The sequence below is a fragment of the Suricata suricatta genome, chromosome 2 (genome assembly GCF_006229205.1).
Source record: "Suricata suricatta isolate VVHF042 chromosome 2, meerkat_22Aug2017_6uvM2_HiC, whole genome shotgun sequence".
Classification (NCBI taxonomy): Eukaryota; Metazoa; Chordata; class Mammalia; order Carnivora; family Herpestidae; genus Suricata; species Suricata suricatta.
This window is the reverse complement of record NC_043701.1, coordinates 154909993-154928944: the sequence shown is the minus strand read 5'-3', so window position 1 is coordinate 154928944 and position 18952 is coordinate 154909993. Positions and strand designations below refer to the sequence as shown.

Here is an 18952-nt window from a genome sequence, read left to right as displayed (position 1 = left end):
GTGGTTTGTGGGTAGTTGGGCCTTGGGTAATGAGTGGTAATTAGTGGAGCAATTTAAAAACACATGGGTTTCAAAAGGCCTTGTTTGTGAGATTTGGTGATTTCTTGATAAGTTAGGATATTCTATTTTTTTTTAACTCCTTTTTAATTTTATTCCTACCTAAGAAATAGTGTTTGGTCTTTCAGACTAGGAGAGCAGTCTCTTTGAATCGCCCTTTCTCAGTGTTACGGCTTCCTTGACACTGACCACAAAGTGAAGCTGGATTAAGCAACAACTCATCTACAAGCACCTGAACATCCTCTGCTGAGAAAATGGTTACAGAGTAACCAAGAACATTTTGAAACTTTCTTGGGGATTTTCAGGCAAAACTGTATACGCTCACACAACTTCTGTGGCTATAAGGTAGCTTCAAAGTCTGGGCCATACCTGGGCCCTCAAATAAATTGAGTTAAAAGTGTGACTCGAGAGTTCAAATTCCACATCTAAATGGCATACTGCGGGGGCGCCTGGGTGACTCAGTCCATTCAGCATCCAACTTTGACTCAAGTCATGATCTCACGGTTTGTGGGTTCAAGTCAGGCTTCTGCTGTCAGCACAGAGCCCACTTCAGATCCTCTGTCCCCCTTTCTCTCTGCCCTTCCCCTGCTCGTGCATATTTTTTCTCTCTCTCAAAATAAATAAACATTAAAAATAAATAAATAAATGGCATACTGCAGGGTTGGGTGCTGTTCTATTGCCCAACTCAGAATCTTTCAAATCTATACTGTACTTTGAGACAGCCATTAAATCATGGGCGGTTACCCTAAAGCTATGTGGCACTGAGACTGAACTTGAATTCCAAATGTCCTTATTCCAGTCTCTGCTGTATGATGCTGAATTATATCATTATTTATGCTGTCTCACGTACTTGTGAGAAGAATTTAAGGTGATTTACAACATTTATTTACAATATCTCAACATAAGAACACACATCATATGATTTAAAATAAAGTTGGACCATAGAAGAGGAGATGTGTAAAGAGAAAATACATATATTCTGTGAAAGAGAAGATACATGTGTGTGTGTGTATAAAGATTTTATTTAAACATTTTTTAACATTTATTCATTTTTGAGAGACAGAGTTTGAGTGGGGGACAGGCATAGAGAGAGGGAGCCACAGAATCTGAAGCAGGCTCCAGGCTCTGAGTGGTCGGCATAGAGCCCACATGGAGCTCGAACCCACGGACCGTGAGACCATGACTTGAGCTTAAGTCAGACACTTAACTGACTGAACCACCCAGGTGCCCCATTTAAAGATTTTATATTTAAATAAACTCTACACCCAACATGGGGCTCAAACTCAAAACCCTGAGATCAGAAATCACACACTATACCAACTGAGTCAGCCAGGCACCCCTATATGGATGTAGTACATATGTATATTTATTTATATTTATATTTTACTCGGTGTCAGTAAGAGAGAAATACACTTCTCGTGGATGTTTCTTTCACGGGCCTTCTATGTATCTTAATAGGAATGTAAGCCCTTGAGGTTTTTTCTGGAGGAGGATTTTAGGGTAGAAGTATTTTTTTTGCTTACCTGTAACTTCATTCAGGGAGAGAGCTTCAGGGGAAGGGGTAGTTAACGTTACCCTTGATGTTTCCAAACCTGGTGAGCATCAGCATTTTCTGGAAGCTTTACAAAACCTGTAGATTCCCCAGGGGATCCTATGACTGACCTCTTTAGGAACAGTTGCCTCATCCTTGCAAATATCAGAGTTTTCCTGAGTTGGATGCCAGTTCCAGGGGTCAAGGTTAACAGTGTTCGGTGAACATTCAGGAAATTGCCCTATATTTTTGTCCATAAGTAAAAGAACCTCTGAGTAGAGGGGAAAAAAGCTCTGTATCAGAACTGTTTAACCTGTTTGATGAATATTTGGTTAAAATCCTGTCAGTTGGGTAATAATTCAGTTATCATCACTAGTAAAGTAAAATGGAATGATTTTGATAATTAAGCTGGGAAAATAGGTTAGTGTCCTGAGCAAAGTAGGGTGTCTCATAATCCTAGTCATAAAACATTTTACATGTAATTTTGCTTTCTGTAACTTTAAAACTAAGTCCGTGATCACAGACATGTTTGCATGAAGGGGTCAGGAGGCAACATAAATGAGTTTTGACTTGAGGGTGAGGTAGTAAGAAAATTATTAGCTGCAAGAGTGGTTGGTGGTTTCTGTAATTGCACACTACATTGAGCTGCGAGATTTCTGATGATAAATGGCAGCCGGTACAATGTTTCTGGATTGGCGGAAGTGGAGCGTGGTGGGGGCTGTGCTACATGGAGAGCATATGCCTGATCTAAGACGGCAGAGGCTCCTGAGCCAGTGCTGATCGTGCAGGTCCAGAATTGCCAGATTTCCCACAAGAAGCTGAGAATGTAGTTTTGTGTGAAATTTACCAGTATGTAAATATTGGCAAGTTTTCTGTTGTTAAAGCACAATCTTGAGAAAACAACAGAGTTCCTACAGCCTGATCTGTGTTTACATCTCCAGCCTTGTCCCCTTTCTCTCCCTTTACTGCATGCTGTTCTGTCACTTGGCATGCTCTTTCCTGCCTCCTGTGGAGCCTTTACACAGTTTGAAGCAACACCTCTTGGGAGTCTTCCCTGCTTCCATCTTTAGGCTCCCATCACCTCTGGCTTACGTCTAGCACAGCACTCACTAGCTGTTATACGCGCCCATCTCCCTCCGGAGGTCGTGGGCTCCTGGATGGTAGGCACCATCTTTTTCACGTCTGTATCCTTATGCCCTGTGCGGTTCCCAGAATCTGTCAACAGTAATTCAGATTTCTGGACAGTGTGCTCAGCCTGAATGATTTCATGTAAACCTTGTAACAGCCTTCTGATGTCAGGACTGTTATCACCCCTGTTTCCTAGATGAGAAGGGGTGAAGTATCCTGCCCAAGGACACTTAGCTCACAAGTGGCAGACACAGAACTTGAACTCGGACCATCTGACTACTTTTTTTAAAGTTTCTTTATTTTTGAGAGAGAGCACATGTGTGCATGCACATGCAGGAGGGGAAGGGGCAGATGTTGGGGGGGGGGAGACCAAGGATCCAAAGCAGGCTCTGTGCTGACAGCAGAGATCCCAATGCAGGGCTCAAACTCATGAACTATGAGATCATGGACCAAACTGAAGTCCGAAGTTTAACTGAGGCACCCAGGCACCCTTGGAAAGCCACATCTTAATCAACAAACGACACTGTCTTTCAGAATGTCCTTAGGGAATGGCTGATGGATGCATGAATGAGAAAGAGAAGACAGGAACAGAGGAGGGATAAAATAGATACCTGCTATTATCACAGAGGAGCAAGGGTATCTTCTCACTTGTGGCCAGCGGGTATGCAAACATCGAGTTCTCTGTAACAGCCGTATTTAGTTACTTAGATGTAAATTGAAAAAAATGGGAGAGCTACATCATAGTCCTATTCTGCACCATTTAGAAGTGAAATTAAACTCCTCAAAAACCTTATGAGAGGTCTGGCAACAAGGCTTTAAAGATGCCTCAGGAACTTGCAGTATAGGGTCGTTGTATGTGCTTTGGTCTCTGAGCCAAGTTCTGCCTTAGGGGGCTGAACGATGAGAGACATAAGTGAATTCTGCAGAGAATGGCAGGTGGTTCGTTAATGGAAATTGTTGTGCCTATGCTCACTTGTTCTCGATGAAGCCAGAGCTGTGTGGAATGGTCTCTGGGGAGGAAAGCTGGAAGAGGGTGTTGGAGGATGTCCATCGAGCTAACGTGTCTTTGGAGGAGGGTACAGGATTGCTTTCTTAGACATCGAAGCGGACTCCACTATGAGCTGGTTCTAATGGAACTTGGTGGTCAGGAGGAAATTAGAAGGGACGGCGTGGGATACGGGTTAAATGGACAGACTCGAGGCTGCTAGCTGCGTAGCCTCGTGCAAACAGCTTTAGCCCCTGTTCTCGCATTTCCTCGACTGTAACGATGCCGGTCATACCGGCTAGCCACCTGCTTGCATTGCACTGGTGAGTTAACCCTCACTGGGGACGTAAGTGGGCCTGGCACATAAGCACGTCTTACCCGTCAGCTGTTGTTACGATTATGATGAAGTGTGGTGAGGATTGGAGCCCGTGTTCAAGATGGAGACTGACCGGTGGTGTAGACATGGGTCTTCTCCCTGAGGCCGTTTCCAGTTCGGGTTCTGATTCAGTATTTTACTAGGGAGGGGTCACTGGGCCCAGCCCACTACAGAGCAGTAGAGACAATTATCCTGGGCCCGAGATGCACCCAGGCAGCAGCAGGAGCGTGTGACACCAGTTCCTTGTGAGGAGGCCGAGGTAGAGGGCTCTTCTGAAATCCGGGTTTGGCTCTGGCTCTGGCAAGTAGGTTGGAAGCGTCTCCAGTGGCAAGTTGGTAAACTGAAAGGGAATGCAGTTTGGAATGAGGGGATGTGGTTTCAAGTTCAGGCTCAAGCCTTGAGTTGTGAGAACTTGAATCACTTAATGGCTTCTCTGAATCTCAATTTCCTTATCTGTGAAACTGTCTTCAAAAATTTTTTTTAACGTTTATTCATTTTTTGAGAGACAGAGGGCAAGCAGGGGTGTGGCAGAGAGAGACACACACACAGAATCTGAAGCAGGCTCCAGGCTCTGAGCTGTCAGTACAGAGCCTGACGAGGGGCTTGAACTCATGAACCATGAGATCATGACCTGAACTGAAGTTGGACGTTTAACCGACTGAGCCTCCCAGGTGCCCTTCTGTGAAATTAAATTGTCTTATATGTTGGTGGTGAGGTCATCAAATACTAGACTGAATGTCAAAGGGCTTTTCATTGTTTAAATTCTTTTTTTTTTTTTTTTTAAGTAAAAGTGCTATTTCTCTGTGTGATCCCATCCAAGTCCCAGTTGATAATATTGTCTTGTAACTTTCTGAGATTTCCTTCGGCTTCCCATAAGTTTGGCTTAAAAAAAAAATCAGACCGGGAAACGGGTCTTAGTTACTCAGGCTTGGGACTCTTAAGACTGGTCGTAGCTTGTCCAGGACCTGTCGGGATGTACTTAACAGAAATGCCTCTCCCACAAGACAGTTTGAACCAGTGCTGGAAATTCCAGAGTTCTTAGCAACTGAGCATACTAAAGTAAAAAAGAAACTTCTGTTTTCATTTTCTCAAGTCTTTCCCTTCCCCACCCACCCCATCTCCTCATTTTAACTTTGTGAGTGGTCACATTCCAGGATAGTGCTGTTGAGGGAACTGATTATTTGATTCCTTTTGAAATAGCCATTTCTAAAGGGGCTATTTAGAATAGCCAGTTCTAAAGCAACATGTTATATATTTAATAACACTAGATATTTTAGATTCAGTCATTCATTGGACAAATTTTTATTGAGCACCTACTATGTGTCAGGCACTGGAGATACCATAGCACAAAAGGCAGACAAAATCCTATCCTCACACACCTTACTGTTTATTAGGCCCTCAGGCATTAAATAAATAAACCCACAAAATGGATTTACAAACCTAAAGTGACGAGTGTCATGAGGAAGAAGAACAGTGTGTTAAAAGGAAGGTGGTGATCTACCTTAGATTGGAGGTCAGGGATGGCCTCTCTGAGAGTTGGTCATTTAAATGAGATTCTAAAGGAAGAGACTAAGTTAATCTGGGCAGAGGTGACAGGAGGTGCTAAGGTCCTGTGGTTGGAAAGAACTAAGGAAGGCTGTGTAGCTAGAGCTTTGTCCGGGGAGTTGTGTGATGAAGGTAAGGAAGTGTGGTCTTCACGGATCTTGTTAGTGATTCTAGATTTTATCCTAGGAGACTCTTTAACACAGTTAGATTTCACACTATTAGAAGTCATTATAGATCTGTCTCATCAGGCTGCTCTTTCTGGAGATAGAATTTGCGGCAGAATTATTGCCCATCCCAAACAGAGTAATACCTAGGGCCATTTTTTTTTTTTTAAGTAAGCTCTATAGCCACTGTGGTCTTGAACTCATAACCCTGAGATCAAGAATCGCATGCTCCACCAGTTGAGCCAGCCAGGTGCCTCAGGGTCTCTTGCTTTTAAAAGCCAGATCTCTGGTAAACAGATGATGGGAAAGCCAGAAAGGAAGGTTAGGAGGTCAAGATCCCCGCACTGGCTTCCACATCCTGTTATATTCCAGAAGAGTTTTGCCTGATAAAGTCATAGCATGTCTGAGCTGGAAAGGACCCCGCAGATCAAGTCATCCACCCCTTACTCCCCGGGGTCAGGGAGCCGATGGTGGGGACGGACCGTGACAGCAGCATCGCACCAGCTTTCTCAGAAGGGTTGGTGTCTTCAGATGGGTGAAAGCTGATGAGAAGGCTGGGGCGCCTGGGTGGCTCAATCGGTTAAGTGTCCAACTTCAGCTCAGGTCATGACTTCATGGTTCATAGGTTCAAGCCTCACATCAGGCTCTGTGCTGACAGCTGGAGCCTGGAGCCTGCTTCAAATTCTGTATCTCCCTTTCTCTCTGTCCCTCCCCCACTCATGCTCTGTTTCTCTCTCTCAAAAATAGATGAACATTAAAAACAATTTAAAAAAAGGGCTGCTAAAAACTGCACCAAATATGGGGGCCTCCTGCACAAACGTTGTGTTCTGGTTGGTGCCTTGAAGGTCCTCTTACCCATGGTGCAGCTTTGTGGAGACATCCAGGTTTTCACAGGATCTTCCACAGTGGCACCAAGGGGAGGCAGGACCCTGTCAGCACTGGAGGTCTGGGTGTGTTGCCACCACCCTGCTCCAAGGGGGCTTGGAATCCCATCAAGGAAGATCTTTTAATATCACAAGCCATGGACCAACCCTGGGATGACAGTAGTATCTTTAGTATGCCTTGGTTTAGAAAATACCTAGTAGCAAACAGTTCCTCTGTGGTTAGTATTACTTCAGAAAGAGTTTGTACTTCATTTGTCACAATAACATCTGTAATTCACTTGAAAAAAAGCTGTGCATCTGTCTGAATGTGAAGCAGGATATTTATTCAGTCCACATGTATTGCTCAGTAGGCAGATGGGATTGACAACCCACTGCAGTAATTGACTGGCTTTCTCCAAGCATGGGTGGTCCATAAGTTTGGAACTGCTAGTTCACCATCAGCTTGGAGCACCCAGAGGCTCAGTCAGAAGAGCATGCAACTCTTGATCTTGGGGTTGTGAGTTCAAGCCCCACATTGGGTGTAGAGATTACTTAAAATCTTGAAGGGTTCCTGGGTGGCTCAGTTGGTTAAGTGTCTGACTCTTGATTTGGGCTCAGGTCATGATCTCACAGTTCATGGGATCAAGCCCCACATTGAGCTCTGCGCTGACAGTGTGGAGCCTGCTTGAGATTCTCTATCTCCCTCTCTCTCTCTGCCCCTCCCTCGCTTGCTCGTTGTCTCTCTCTCTCTCTCTCTCTCTCTCTCTCTCTCTCTCTCTCTCTCTCTCACTCTTTCAAAATAAATAAACATTTAAGAAGTAAAATAAAATCTTGGGGGGAAAAAAAGAAGCATCAGCCTACAGAAAACCAGCCACCTATAGGGGATGATCCTAATTGTAATCAACTTCTTGGTAGGAGGAAACAGACCATATAAGCCACACCACCACATTTCAAAATATTCTTTATTGCTTTTTTTTTTTTTTATTACAAGAGTAATTCAAGATCATTGTAAAAATAAAAAATGTTATAGAAATGTATAACTGTGCTGGGGGCGCCTGGGTGGCTCAGCCGGTTAAGCCTCCGGCTTCAGCTCAGGTCAAATCTCACGTTAGTGGGTTCGAGCCCCACGTCAGGCTCTGTGCTGACAGCTAGCTCAGAGCCTGGAGCCTGCTTCTGGTTCTGTGTCTCCTTCTCTCTCTGCCCCTCCCCCTCTCATGCTCTGTCTCTCTCTGTATCAAAAATAAATAAAACATTAAAAAAAAAAGAAATGTATAACTGTGAACAATTTTGTGTGAAGTGTTCCAATTTTTTCTGTGCATGAATAATATATTAAGATTTTTATAGAAATGGGATATTGCTATGCATAATGTCCTGTGTGTGTGTCTGTGCGTGTTCAAAAGTTTATTTATTTTTGAAGAGAGAGAAGGGACAGAGGATGCGTAATGGGCTCTGCATTGCCAGCACAGAGCCCAATGTGGGGCTCGAACTCATGAACCATGAGACCATGACCTGAGCTGAAATCAAAAGTCAAAGGCTTAACCAACTGAGACATCCAGGCGCCCGTGTGTGTGTGTGTGTGTGTGTGTGTGTGTGTGTGTGTGTGTGTTTAACATACTTACTAACATATTTTAAGGGAGCAACAAGATTGAGTGGGAGGAGCATTGGGTTTGGGTTCTGGCTCTGTTAATATACTAGTTCAGTGATTAGTAATATAGTGATAAACTAGTTGGGTGATCCCAGGTAAATCACTCTCTCTAAGCCTCAGGGTCCTGGTCTCTAAAATAGGGACTGACATTTGTCCTCTCTTAGAAGGTTGTCATAAGGACGACGCAATGACATGGTATATTGAAAAGGATTCATGCATATTGCATGAATATAAAGGGTTGTTATTATTGAAAGTTATGATTTCAGCCCTTCCCCCTTTCAGATGCTCTGATTAGTGAATTCTTTTTTTTGTTGTTGTATACAAATGTTCATGGCTTTATTTATTTTTGATACAGAGAGAGACAGAGCATGAGAGGGGGAGGGGTAAAGAGAGAGGGAGACACAGAACCAGAAGCAGGCTCCAGGCTCTGAGCTAGCTGTCAGCACAGGGCCCGACGCGGGGCTCGAACCCACGAATGTGAGATCTGACCTGAGCCGAAGTCGGAGGCCTAACTGACTGAGCCACCCAGGCGCCCTGATTAGTGAATTCTTATGCCAGAAGTAACTTACTCAGTGGTTTCCTTGGAGATAAATAGTAACTAACCTGCTCTTCCCTTTTTTCCAGGTCACTCCCGGGAGCAAGGCTGCGATGGCTAACCTGTGCATCGGAGACATAATCACAGCCATCGATGGGGAGAATACCAGCAACATGACCCACTTGGAGGCTCAGAACAAAATCAAGGGCTGCGCAGACAACATGACTCTCACCATCACCAGGTGAGGCTGGAAGCGCCCATTCATTCATCGCCTGGAGGCAGCTTGTGGGCGGTGGGCCTCACCTGTCCCAGATCCCCTCCAGCCCCAGCTCCGTGCCCTGTGCGCTGCGGCAGCTCTGCAGGATTGGAACATCGTTAGGGTTTTCTTTTTTCTCTCGCATTTTCCCAGTGCTGCTTATACTGTGGGCGTCTTTCTCTAGGAGCTCTGCGTTTTCACTTGCTCCAACACAACCAACCAGAACTTTGAGGAAGTAAAATCAGTTAAGTATTGGCAGGTGTGACAAAATGAAAATTTCTTCTTGGAAACCGTTGAGCATCTACTGAGGATGCTGCTTGCCTCACATCACGTGGAGCAGGGGGTGCCGCCCCTGGGGGTTACAGTGGCGCAGAAAGACATCGACACGTTAGACCAAGTGCTGCGTGCAGGCCGCAGCGCGCTACGCGAAAGGAGAGCACGCTATGCGAAAGGAGAGCACGTTGGGAGTTGTCACTGGGTACAATTCCCATTCTGCTTCTGATTAGTCTTGAGGGAGGGGTCCTGCGGGGGCAGGAGGTCAGGAGAGATTTGGTTTAATCTTTACTGGCTCCCTCCTTCCTGCTGGATCAAGTTCACATTCCTCATTCTGATCTTCTGTTTACTTGCTGTTTAATGCAAGTAACCTTGGCTTCCACTGCTCTTCATCCTGGACCCTTTGCTCAGGGTATCTGAAATAGGTTTGTCGCTTTTTCAGCCTTGTGCCATAGGGCTGGTGGGAGGACCGGGTGTGGCGCAGGAGGTCAGAATATTTGGTGTATGTTAAAGCCCTGCACCTATAGAAGGTGCACTTTTTTGTTGTTGTCGTTAAAGCAAGCTCTGTGCCCAGCGTGGGGCTTGAACTCAAGACCCTGAGATCAGGAGTCACATGCTCTACCAACTGCACCAGCCGGGCACCCCGAACCACTGTTTTCTATGCCCTCGAAAGCCCATTTGTTCCTGTCTCCTCTCCATTTCTACCTCAGCCCACATCCTTTCTGAGACATTCATTCATTCATTTTTTTTTATTATTATTCATTTACCAACAAACTCAATAGGTGTATCTTGTATCTGACTCTGTGCTTGGTGCTCTGGCAATACAGGAGAAGCATAAATATTCTATTTCCTTTTACACTAATGAAAGCTGAGACTAGACTGAGGTTTATGCTGTGTGATCAATACAAAGAAGGCCTTTGCACACTCAGGAAGGGAGGCGTCTCTTGTATTTGGACCAGCCAACCTTCACGCATAGGAAGGGGGTAAAGGAGAAGCCCGTTCTGTCCAACAGAGGTAGGGCAGCATGAGGCTTCTTAGGATTGTGGAGGAGGCCAGTGTGGCTGCGGACCAGTGACACCGTGTAGTGATGGAAGACCGGCTGGAAGAGATCCACGCCACATCGGAAGCCATCAGACAAGATGTCATCAGATCAGTGCTTTGGGAAGATCACATTTGCGGCAGAGGGGAAGGTGGGTGGCAGCTAGTTCAGGGCACAGACGCCAGGCAACGGGGGGCGTTTTCCCATCCTGTTTTTAGTATATGTGATTGAGCACGAATGAAATAACTTTGTCAATCTATTGCAGATCCGAACAGAAAATCTGGTCTCCCCTGGTGACAGAGGAAGGGAAACGCCATCCGTACAAGATGAATTTAGCCTCTGAACCCCAAGTAAGTACTTGTTCAGCGTTGCCACCACTCCTGTCTTGTCTGCCTTTGACACAGCTTAGCACACTCCCCTTCGTCCTGCCCCGGAGGCCTGGGCCAAGGTCAGGAGAGCCCTCCACAGACCACGCTGGGATCTGGCTCTTGTTCACTTCTTCCCGTAAAGGAACACAGGAGGAAAGAGCTGGAAAGCCCCAAGGCAGTGACGCCAGGGCCAGGGCTGGACACAGTGTAGGAAGTGATACAGGAAGTGGGGGAAGCTTTCCTGTGCAGAGTAGGGTGGTAGGACTGTGTGAAGTAAAGGAGCTTCCCCGCTCCCTGCGGATTTCAGATACATGTGAACCGTGCCGGGCATGTGCACAAGCGCGGGTCCCAAGGCCTGGAGCCCCGCCTTCCTCCCTGGACCCCCTCTCTTGTTTCCATGAGCCTTGCGGTGGAAATCTCCATTCCTGTTTCAGTGAGATCCTAAAATCACTAAAATAAACTGGCACTTCAGACTGAAACTGTGCTGGGCAGTCAGTGCAGTTTGTCCGCCAAACAGAATTTCCGAGGACAGTAGACTGTCTAAAGAGCCCATATTTGTAAACAAATCGATTGTAAATTATTTCTTTCTTCCTTAATTGGATCTTCTAAATTATCTGTAATGAATGGGTATTCTTTTGAAATAAGGGGAGGGGTCCCTGGGTGGTGCAGTCGGTTAAGTGCCCAACTCTTGCTTTCAGCTCAGGTCGTGATCATGTGATGTGAGTTCAAGCCCCACATTGGGCTCCGGGCTGACAGTGCAGAGCCTGCTTGGGATCCTCTCTACCTGTCCCCACTCACGCTGTCTCTGTCTCAAATAAGTAAGCTTAGAAAAGATAAGTGGAAAAAACTTAAGAATGTTTAGAACGTTATTGTAAAATTCCTTATGACTGACTGACTTTTTACAAAGTATGTGTCTTGGATAAATTAATGAATTATAATTAATAAGTTAAGAAACAAGGGCACCTGGCTGACTCAGTAGAGCATGTGACTCTTGATCTCAGGGTTGTGAGTTTGAGCCCCATGTTGGGTGTAGAGATTACTTGATTTAAAATCCTCAAAAATAAATAACTTAATAAATAAATTGCTAATGGGTTTTGAAAACTTCTCTTAGACTGATGTGTGATTGTTGTACATTTAACCCCAATTGAAGATTTGAACTTTAATTATTTTTAAATTTGAGATATGACTGACTTTTTATGAATTGAGATACAATAAAAAGGTAACACATGGCTGTCTCTGTTTTGTACGTGCCAGAAGCAGCTATGAAAATGAAATCACAGAGTATGTTGGTGTAGGTAAATGAGTGGTGGTTTTTAAGTCATATTTCCTCAAAGGTATCCATTAAAATTTCCAAAATGTAGGCATACAACATTTTTACATTAATATAATAAAAATCCTGAGTTACATTAAGAAATCCTGAGTTACATTAAGGACCATTTTGAATCTGGCATTTCACAACTGGCATGAACATGTTCTTCTGTTCAGCTCCTATAAAGAATGCTTATAGAATGGCCCTCAGTCATCAACCGGCAGTCATGAGCTAATTTTTTTTTAGTTTGTTTATTTTTAGTAATTTTTACACTCAACATGGGGTTTGAACTCATGACCCTGAGAGCAAGAGTCGCACACTCATCCTACTGAGGCAGTCAGGCTCCATGTGCAAACTAGGTTTGTTTGTTTTTTTTAACATTTTAATTTATTTTTGAGAGAGAGCAACAGAGAACGAGCAGGGGAGGGGCAGAGAGAGAGGGAGACACAGAATCGGAATCAGGCTCCAGACTCTGAGCTGTCAGCACAGAGCCCAACACGGGGCTTGAACCCATGAACCATTAGATCATGACCTGAGCCAAAGTCAGACGCTTAACTGACGAGCCACCAAGGCGACCCACAAACTAATTTTAAATGTGCCACTATTAATTCCAGTTTCCCAAGGTGTTCATAGCTACTTCGCTGAATTTACTGTTAAGTTCTAATGTGCTAAGTTGTCATATATTTTATAATACATAAGGAATGGTTTTGTTTTGATTTGGTCTACCTAAAATCTTATGTTTCACTTAAATAAGGGAATATTTCCATTTTGGTTAAACTTTAAAAAAAAATTTTTTTATAGTTTATTTTTGAGACTGAGAGAGAAAGACTATGAGTTGGGGGAGGGGCAGAGAGAGAGGGAGACACGGAATCTGAAACAGGCTCCAGACTCTGAGCAGTCAGCACAGAACCTGACACGGGGCTCGAACCCACAAACCATGAGATCATGACCTGAGCCGAAGTCAGATGCTTGACTGAGCCACCCAGGCAACCCTCAGTTAAACTTTTTAGATCTCATGCTTGAATTTTCATCATTAAGCCTATAGGTTTGTTCCTGTATTAATATTTTATTTTGAAGGTAGTTATCTTCAAAAAAAGAATTAAAAAAATTCTGAGATACTTTAACATCTAACTTGAGAGTATTTTTCTTTTGATTCCAGTAATTCTTTGTTCCTATGAAAAACTTCCTACTCTCCTTTTTCCAAAACCTTTCACTTCCAGTCATTCTAAAATAAAGGAATGAGTAAGAACAGAGTTCATCTATAATTAAAAGATCTGTTAGTTCATGTAATGCCAACCGCCACCCCAGCTTATCTGAGGTCAGAGTAGTTACACACCTAGTTTATATTTCCTCATTATTCAGTTTCCTTGGAGACTGATAAATACAAAGCCCAAACAATTACATCATCCATTCCAAAAGGCAGGCCCTGAATTAACCGCCTGACTTCTGGAAAGACCAGTATTCACATGGGGTTAGAGATATTCCTTTTATGTACAAAACAGATATATTCTCAGAAGATTCTCTATAAAGTGAAAAATCAGAATTTCCAACCGGAATAATTTTCTATTGACTCCATTCTCATTGGATATGTGTTTCTGAGGAGGGAGAAGGGACGGGACACTGGTTGAATGTCTGCTGTGTGGCAGGCAGTGTGGTCGGTGCACTGATAGGTCACACCAAGTGCCTGTGAGAGAAGGCTTTACTTACTCACTTCCACATAAAGTTGAGAAGTGGCCTCACAGAGCTATAGCTGACCCAAAGCCAGAGGAAGTGATGGGAAAAATTTGAGCAAAACAAAAAACAGGACTCTTCCTTGGTGCTCAGCATCCTGTGTTGCCCTTGGAACTGCTGTGGAGACAGAGGGGAGGACAGAACTGCGTCCCTGGCTGCAGCTGTGTATCTGTCCCCAGGCTGGAGTGCAGCCATGATGTCCCAGGCCACCACCCATTTGCAAGTTCCCTGCTGTTAACGATGACCAGTTATTCCTCACGAGGTTGTGCCATAAAATTTACTTAACTATGCTTTGATTACTGATAAAGTCATTTTTTTAATGTTTGTTTATACTTAGGGAGAGAGCGAGCAAGTGGAGTAGGGGCAGAGAGAGAGGGACACAGGATCTGAAGTGGGCTCCACACTGACAGCACAAGGCCCAGCGCGGGGCTCGAACTTGCAAATTGTGAGATGGTGACCTGAGCCAAAGTTGGATGCTGAATTGACCGAGCCACCCATGCATCCTTGCTAAAGTCACTTCCTGAACGAGTTATACTTCCCTCTTTGTGAATGATCTGTGTGTACTTAGCTTTTATCCAATGTGGACAAAGCCCACTCAGTGTAATTTATGAATTAAAACCTCACTGGTTCTGACTGACTGAAGAGAAAGTCTAAGTGAATAGTGAAAAAGAAATATCAATCATAAAAATATTTTCTGGGGGCACCCGGGTGGCTCAGTCGGTTAAGCATCCGACTTCAGCTCAGGTCATGATCTCACTGTTTGTGGGTTCAAGCCCCGCGTCGGGCTCTGTGCTGACCGCTCAGAGCCTGGAGTCTGCTTCGAATTCTGTGACTCCCTCTCTTTCTCTGCCCCTCCCCTACTCATGCTCTGTTTCTCTCTATCTCAACAATAAGTAAACATAAAAATAAAAAAGAATATTTTCTTGTTGTCTTTATTTTTAATCAATACACAGTGAGGGGCACCTGGGTGGCTCGGTCGGTTGAGAATGCAACTTCAGCTTAGGTCATGATCTCCCCATTTGTGAGTTCGAGCCCCACATCAGCTGTCTGCCCGCTTGGGATCCTCTGTTCTCCCTCTCTCTGCCCTTCCCCCATTTGTGTGCACATGCCCTCTCTTTCTCTCAAAAATAAACAAACATTAAAAAAAAGTCAGCACACAGTGAATTAAACTGTTACTTTTCATTGTAATGTATTCTAAGAAAGCATGAAAGACTTAATGTTTCAGTGAAAAAGATTAAAAAGAAAAAGGAAGAGCAACAGATAAAACTGGAACTCTTTTGGGGTCAGTTGTTCTGGGCCTGATTATTAAGAAGGGGACCAGTGTTCAGGAAGGTTCTGTGTTGAGGAACACAGAAAGTATGGTGCATGTTGACATTAGTGTGTTCTTTTGGGTGGGTCCAGAACATTCGTGCAGAAAGCACCTTCCTGATTAAGTTGTCAGAAAATCCATGATTTTAACAACAGGAATGTCAGTGTAAAAAGTTTTGAGGGGGGGGCAGTGTTTGTAAAGAAGCTCTGAGCTCCTGTAGCTGTAGGAATTATCCTTGGCTCCTGGCAGTCCAGGAGGGGGTGGAGGGCGCTGTCTCAAATTACAGAAAAAGGGGGATGAGCCCAGAGGAGCTCCAAGTCCTTTCCAGCAGCTCCCCTGGGCACCGCCTCTGTGACAGGTATCTCCTTGCCTTCCATCTAGGGAGCCTTGTCCTTCTCCTACAAGGAGCTGCAGATCCCCTTCCTGCTGGAGTCCTCAGTGGCCCCCCAGGCTCCCCCTTATCTTGCTTGTCTAACCTGCTCAGTTGTAGGAATTTGTCTCCACCTTTTATCATCGGCTCTGCGCTGCCCCAAGCGCCTGCCTGTTCCTCCTTGTACTGTAATCCCTTTGGAATGTGCCCTGAAAGAGTGTTTCAGCTCTAGCTTGGATCATGACAGCCCAAGGCATCTTGGGGTATTGGTGCCCAGGGGTGCCTAGCAGCACGTCAGGCTTACCTGGGCCTCAGTGGAGAACAAGAAGGTGGCATGGGAAACCCACATGCACGTCTTGAGATTTCCCGGTCGTTGCCTGCGTGTCTAGTGGGCACGTCAGAGCCCCTCAGCTGAAGTGTGAGGTTGAGCCGGGGCTGCCATGCCTCAACAGAGCACCGTACTTTCTGGCACTCATTCTGCACTGTCCCTCGGAGGTGAGTGCTCTGAGTGCCCCCTTGATCTCTCCTCTGATCTCTGCCTGCAGGAGGTCCCGCACATAGGGAGTGCCCACAACCGCAGTGCTGTGCCCTTTACCGCCTCACCGGCCACCAGCTCTGCCCCCAGGGTCATCACAAACCAGTACAACAACCCAGCTGGCCTCTATTCTTCGGAAAACATCTCCAACTTCAACAATGCCTTGGAGTCCAAGACAGCAGCCAGTGGGCAGGAGCAGAATGGCAGAGCGTAAGTAGGCGCTCGGATTCCCCCACAGGCCAGTCCTGGAAAGGCTGTTTGTGGCAGGACCAGGTTCATCCAGACGAGCGGAAAGAGGTCGAGCCACCAGCCGAGAGAGAAAACCATCTACTTTAGCACGGTTCTTTCTGCATTCATTTCCTTATCTCTAAAAAAGGGGCAAATACCACCTGCTTTGTAGGCTTGTTGTGAACATAAGAAGTAACATGTAAAGTGTCTAGTACTGTATTTGGCACAAACCAATCGATTATTCACCAAGACCTATGTTGTTATTTTTCTGATTTCTCTGGTCATCATCATCTTCTCAGTGACCATATTCCCTCTTTGACAGCCCTACTGATTCCTGAAATATTTTATGTTTGTTTGTTTATTTTGAGAGAGGGAGAGAGAGGCACAGAGAAGGGGGGAGGAGAGAGAATCCCAAGTGGGACTCGAACTCACGAGCCATGAGATCATGACCTGAGCCAAAATCAAGAGTTGGACCCTCAACTGAATGAGCCACCTAGGCGCCCCCTGAGATATTCTTTATTATTTATAGTTTGGGATTTCTGCTTGTGTTCACCATCTGATCTGAGCAAAGGATGAGTACTTCAGGATACAGTGTTTGTGAACCAGTGTTTGCTTTCCCCCCACAGTGGCCCACTGGAAATAGTAGAAGTTTGTGAGGATGTAAATGTGTGCCCATTGGGACTGGTTCTGGCCTGTGGCAGGCACAGGGAAGAGGAGGGCTGCAGGTGGACAGGGTAGAGAGGGCTGAGGACACAGATTTCTCAGGGCTGGGGAGGCCTGTCCCCTCCTGTCACCAGCCTCAGTCTTTATCCAAAGTGTCCTCTGGCTTCCCAGCAGAGGGGCCCCAGTGTCTGCTCCATCCTAGACTCTTTGAAGATGAATCCGGAAACACCGGGGATGTGGCAGCCCAGAACAAAGGAACTGGGTTTGAGGATGGAGGACAGGAGGTGGGACCAGTTCTCTCTGTGGGTTAAAAGGGGATAGAGTCGGTCCCGAGTGCCGTGCCCTTTGTGGCAGGGAAGACAAGGGCCCAAGGCCCGAGCTCGGAGTGCAGACACGGCGGAGCAGGGTGGCCTGGACGCAGCTGGACATGCAACACACCCAGAGTGGCTTTGCAGCCTGCTTGTTAATTTCTACTGATTAACTTCACTGAAACAGAAGCCAGAAAGCCTCTTTGTTGTCTGAAACCCCCTGATTTAAGAAAAAAGTTTTAATGTTTTTATTTATTAGAGAGAGCGCGAGCAAGTGTGTGTGTGTGGGGGGGGCGGCCAGAGAGAGAGGGAGACACAGAATCCGAAGCAGGCTCCAGGAATCCGACATGGGGCTCAAACTCACGGAGTTGTGAGAGCATGACCCCAAAGTTGGATGCTTAACTAATGGTGCCATCCAGACCCCCCTGAAATTCCCTGATTTGTAAATGTTAGTGACAGTCAGATTTGTTGGAAAATACCGTGTAGTCCAAACCTTGTCCCATCTCTGAGGACCTTTCCTGCTTAGAATCCTCTGTTCTTATACCAGCCCTGAAGACCATTTGGCTGTTCAGTTTCTCTCCAATTCACCTTTAACAAGAGTCTGCCCGGCTCTTAGGGTGACTAAATTGCAAACCCATTGCTTCAGAGGCAGGTTAGATGAGGGGTAAGGCACGAGAGGTTCCAGCCTACTTAGCTCTTTGGAAAGGGCTGTCATGGGGATCCCTCTCAAGTGAGAGCTCCTTGGTCATTCCGTGCGTATAGGCCCCCCTCCCTGAGAAAGGGAGATGGACATTGCTGGGTACCCTGCATACAGGTCCCTGTGCCCAGCGCCGAAAGGCTCTGAGACTTCCTTTTAAGTTTCTTAGAGTCAGGGAGACTTTTTCTACATGCCTTTGGCTTTACAAGATGTTCAAGGTTATTGATGTTTATTGTGGAAACTGAGGCAAAGCTACTCATGCCTCTTCTTCCCCCAAATTCTGATTCCTGCAGTACCGTAGTGGGGGAACTTGGGGGTATCTGAGAAAGAACGCCATGCTGGGCCCCCCGAGCTTTCCACAGACACACCCTGAAGGGAAGCTTGCTTTCAAGCAGCCCCACTGGGAGTCAAGTGACAGGGACACTGAGGGCCATGATCCTTTTCTTTGCTGCTCTGGTGCTGGGGGAGGCTGAGAACGTGACCCTCTTTTACTGTCCTGGAGTGGAATGTTCCGTGATCTGGATTTAATAACCCAGGAAATGACACATCCTTAATTGAAAGAGCTGCTACGCATTGGGAGAAATATGTGCCTGGGAAGTATTTTTAGTATGGCCTTGGCCGTTATTCCTTCATTAATGTCTTCTTTCATGCTCCCTGCCTGCCCCCCGCCTCCAATCTGAAACAATTAAGTCTGAAACGTGTCTGGACACTTGCAAGCCTTCCCTCCGGCCCTCCTGTCGCAGACTTTGTGGCTGCAGCAGGCTCTGAGTCTTCTCCGGAGAGTCTCCTTCGAGATTTTCTCAGCCGAGGGACCCAGCTTCTGCCTCGTCCCAAACACTCTGAACATGAATCCAGAGACAGTGGGGATACCAGCAGCCAGTGGCAAAGGGAGTGCCCGAAAGGGCCATGCTTCCGTCTCGGGGCTCTGTCTACTGGCCTGCTCCCGGAGAGACTACATGTGCATTCTCTCCAGAGGACGATTGTCCTGCGTGCCTAGCTGGCGCGGGTAACTCGCTTGCTCCATCAGCAGAGGTCCC

At 45.8% G+C, this 18952-nt stretch overlaps 1 protein-coding gene across 1 annotated transcript in view; it reads left to right on the top strand.

Moving 5' to 3' along the window:
* The first annotated feature begins 8916 nt into the window (after nucleotides 1-8916).
* Nucleotides 8917-18952, top strand: part of PDLIM1 (PDZ and LIM domain 1) — a 31203-nt gene continuing 21167 nt past the window's right edge. The window contains exons 1-3 of the mRNA XM_029932252.1: nucleotides 8917-9070; nucleotides 10663-10747; nucleotides 16030-16229. Of these exons, the coding sequence (XP_029788112.1) occupies nucleotides 8943-9070; nucleotides 10663-10747; nucleotides 16030-16229 (413 nt within the window). The 5' untranslated portion in view covers nucleotides 8917-8942. The remainder of the gene's footprint in view (nucleotides 9071-10662; nucleotides 10748-16029; nucleotides 16230-18952) is intronic.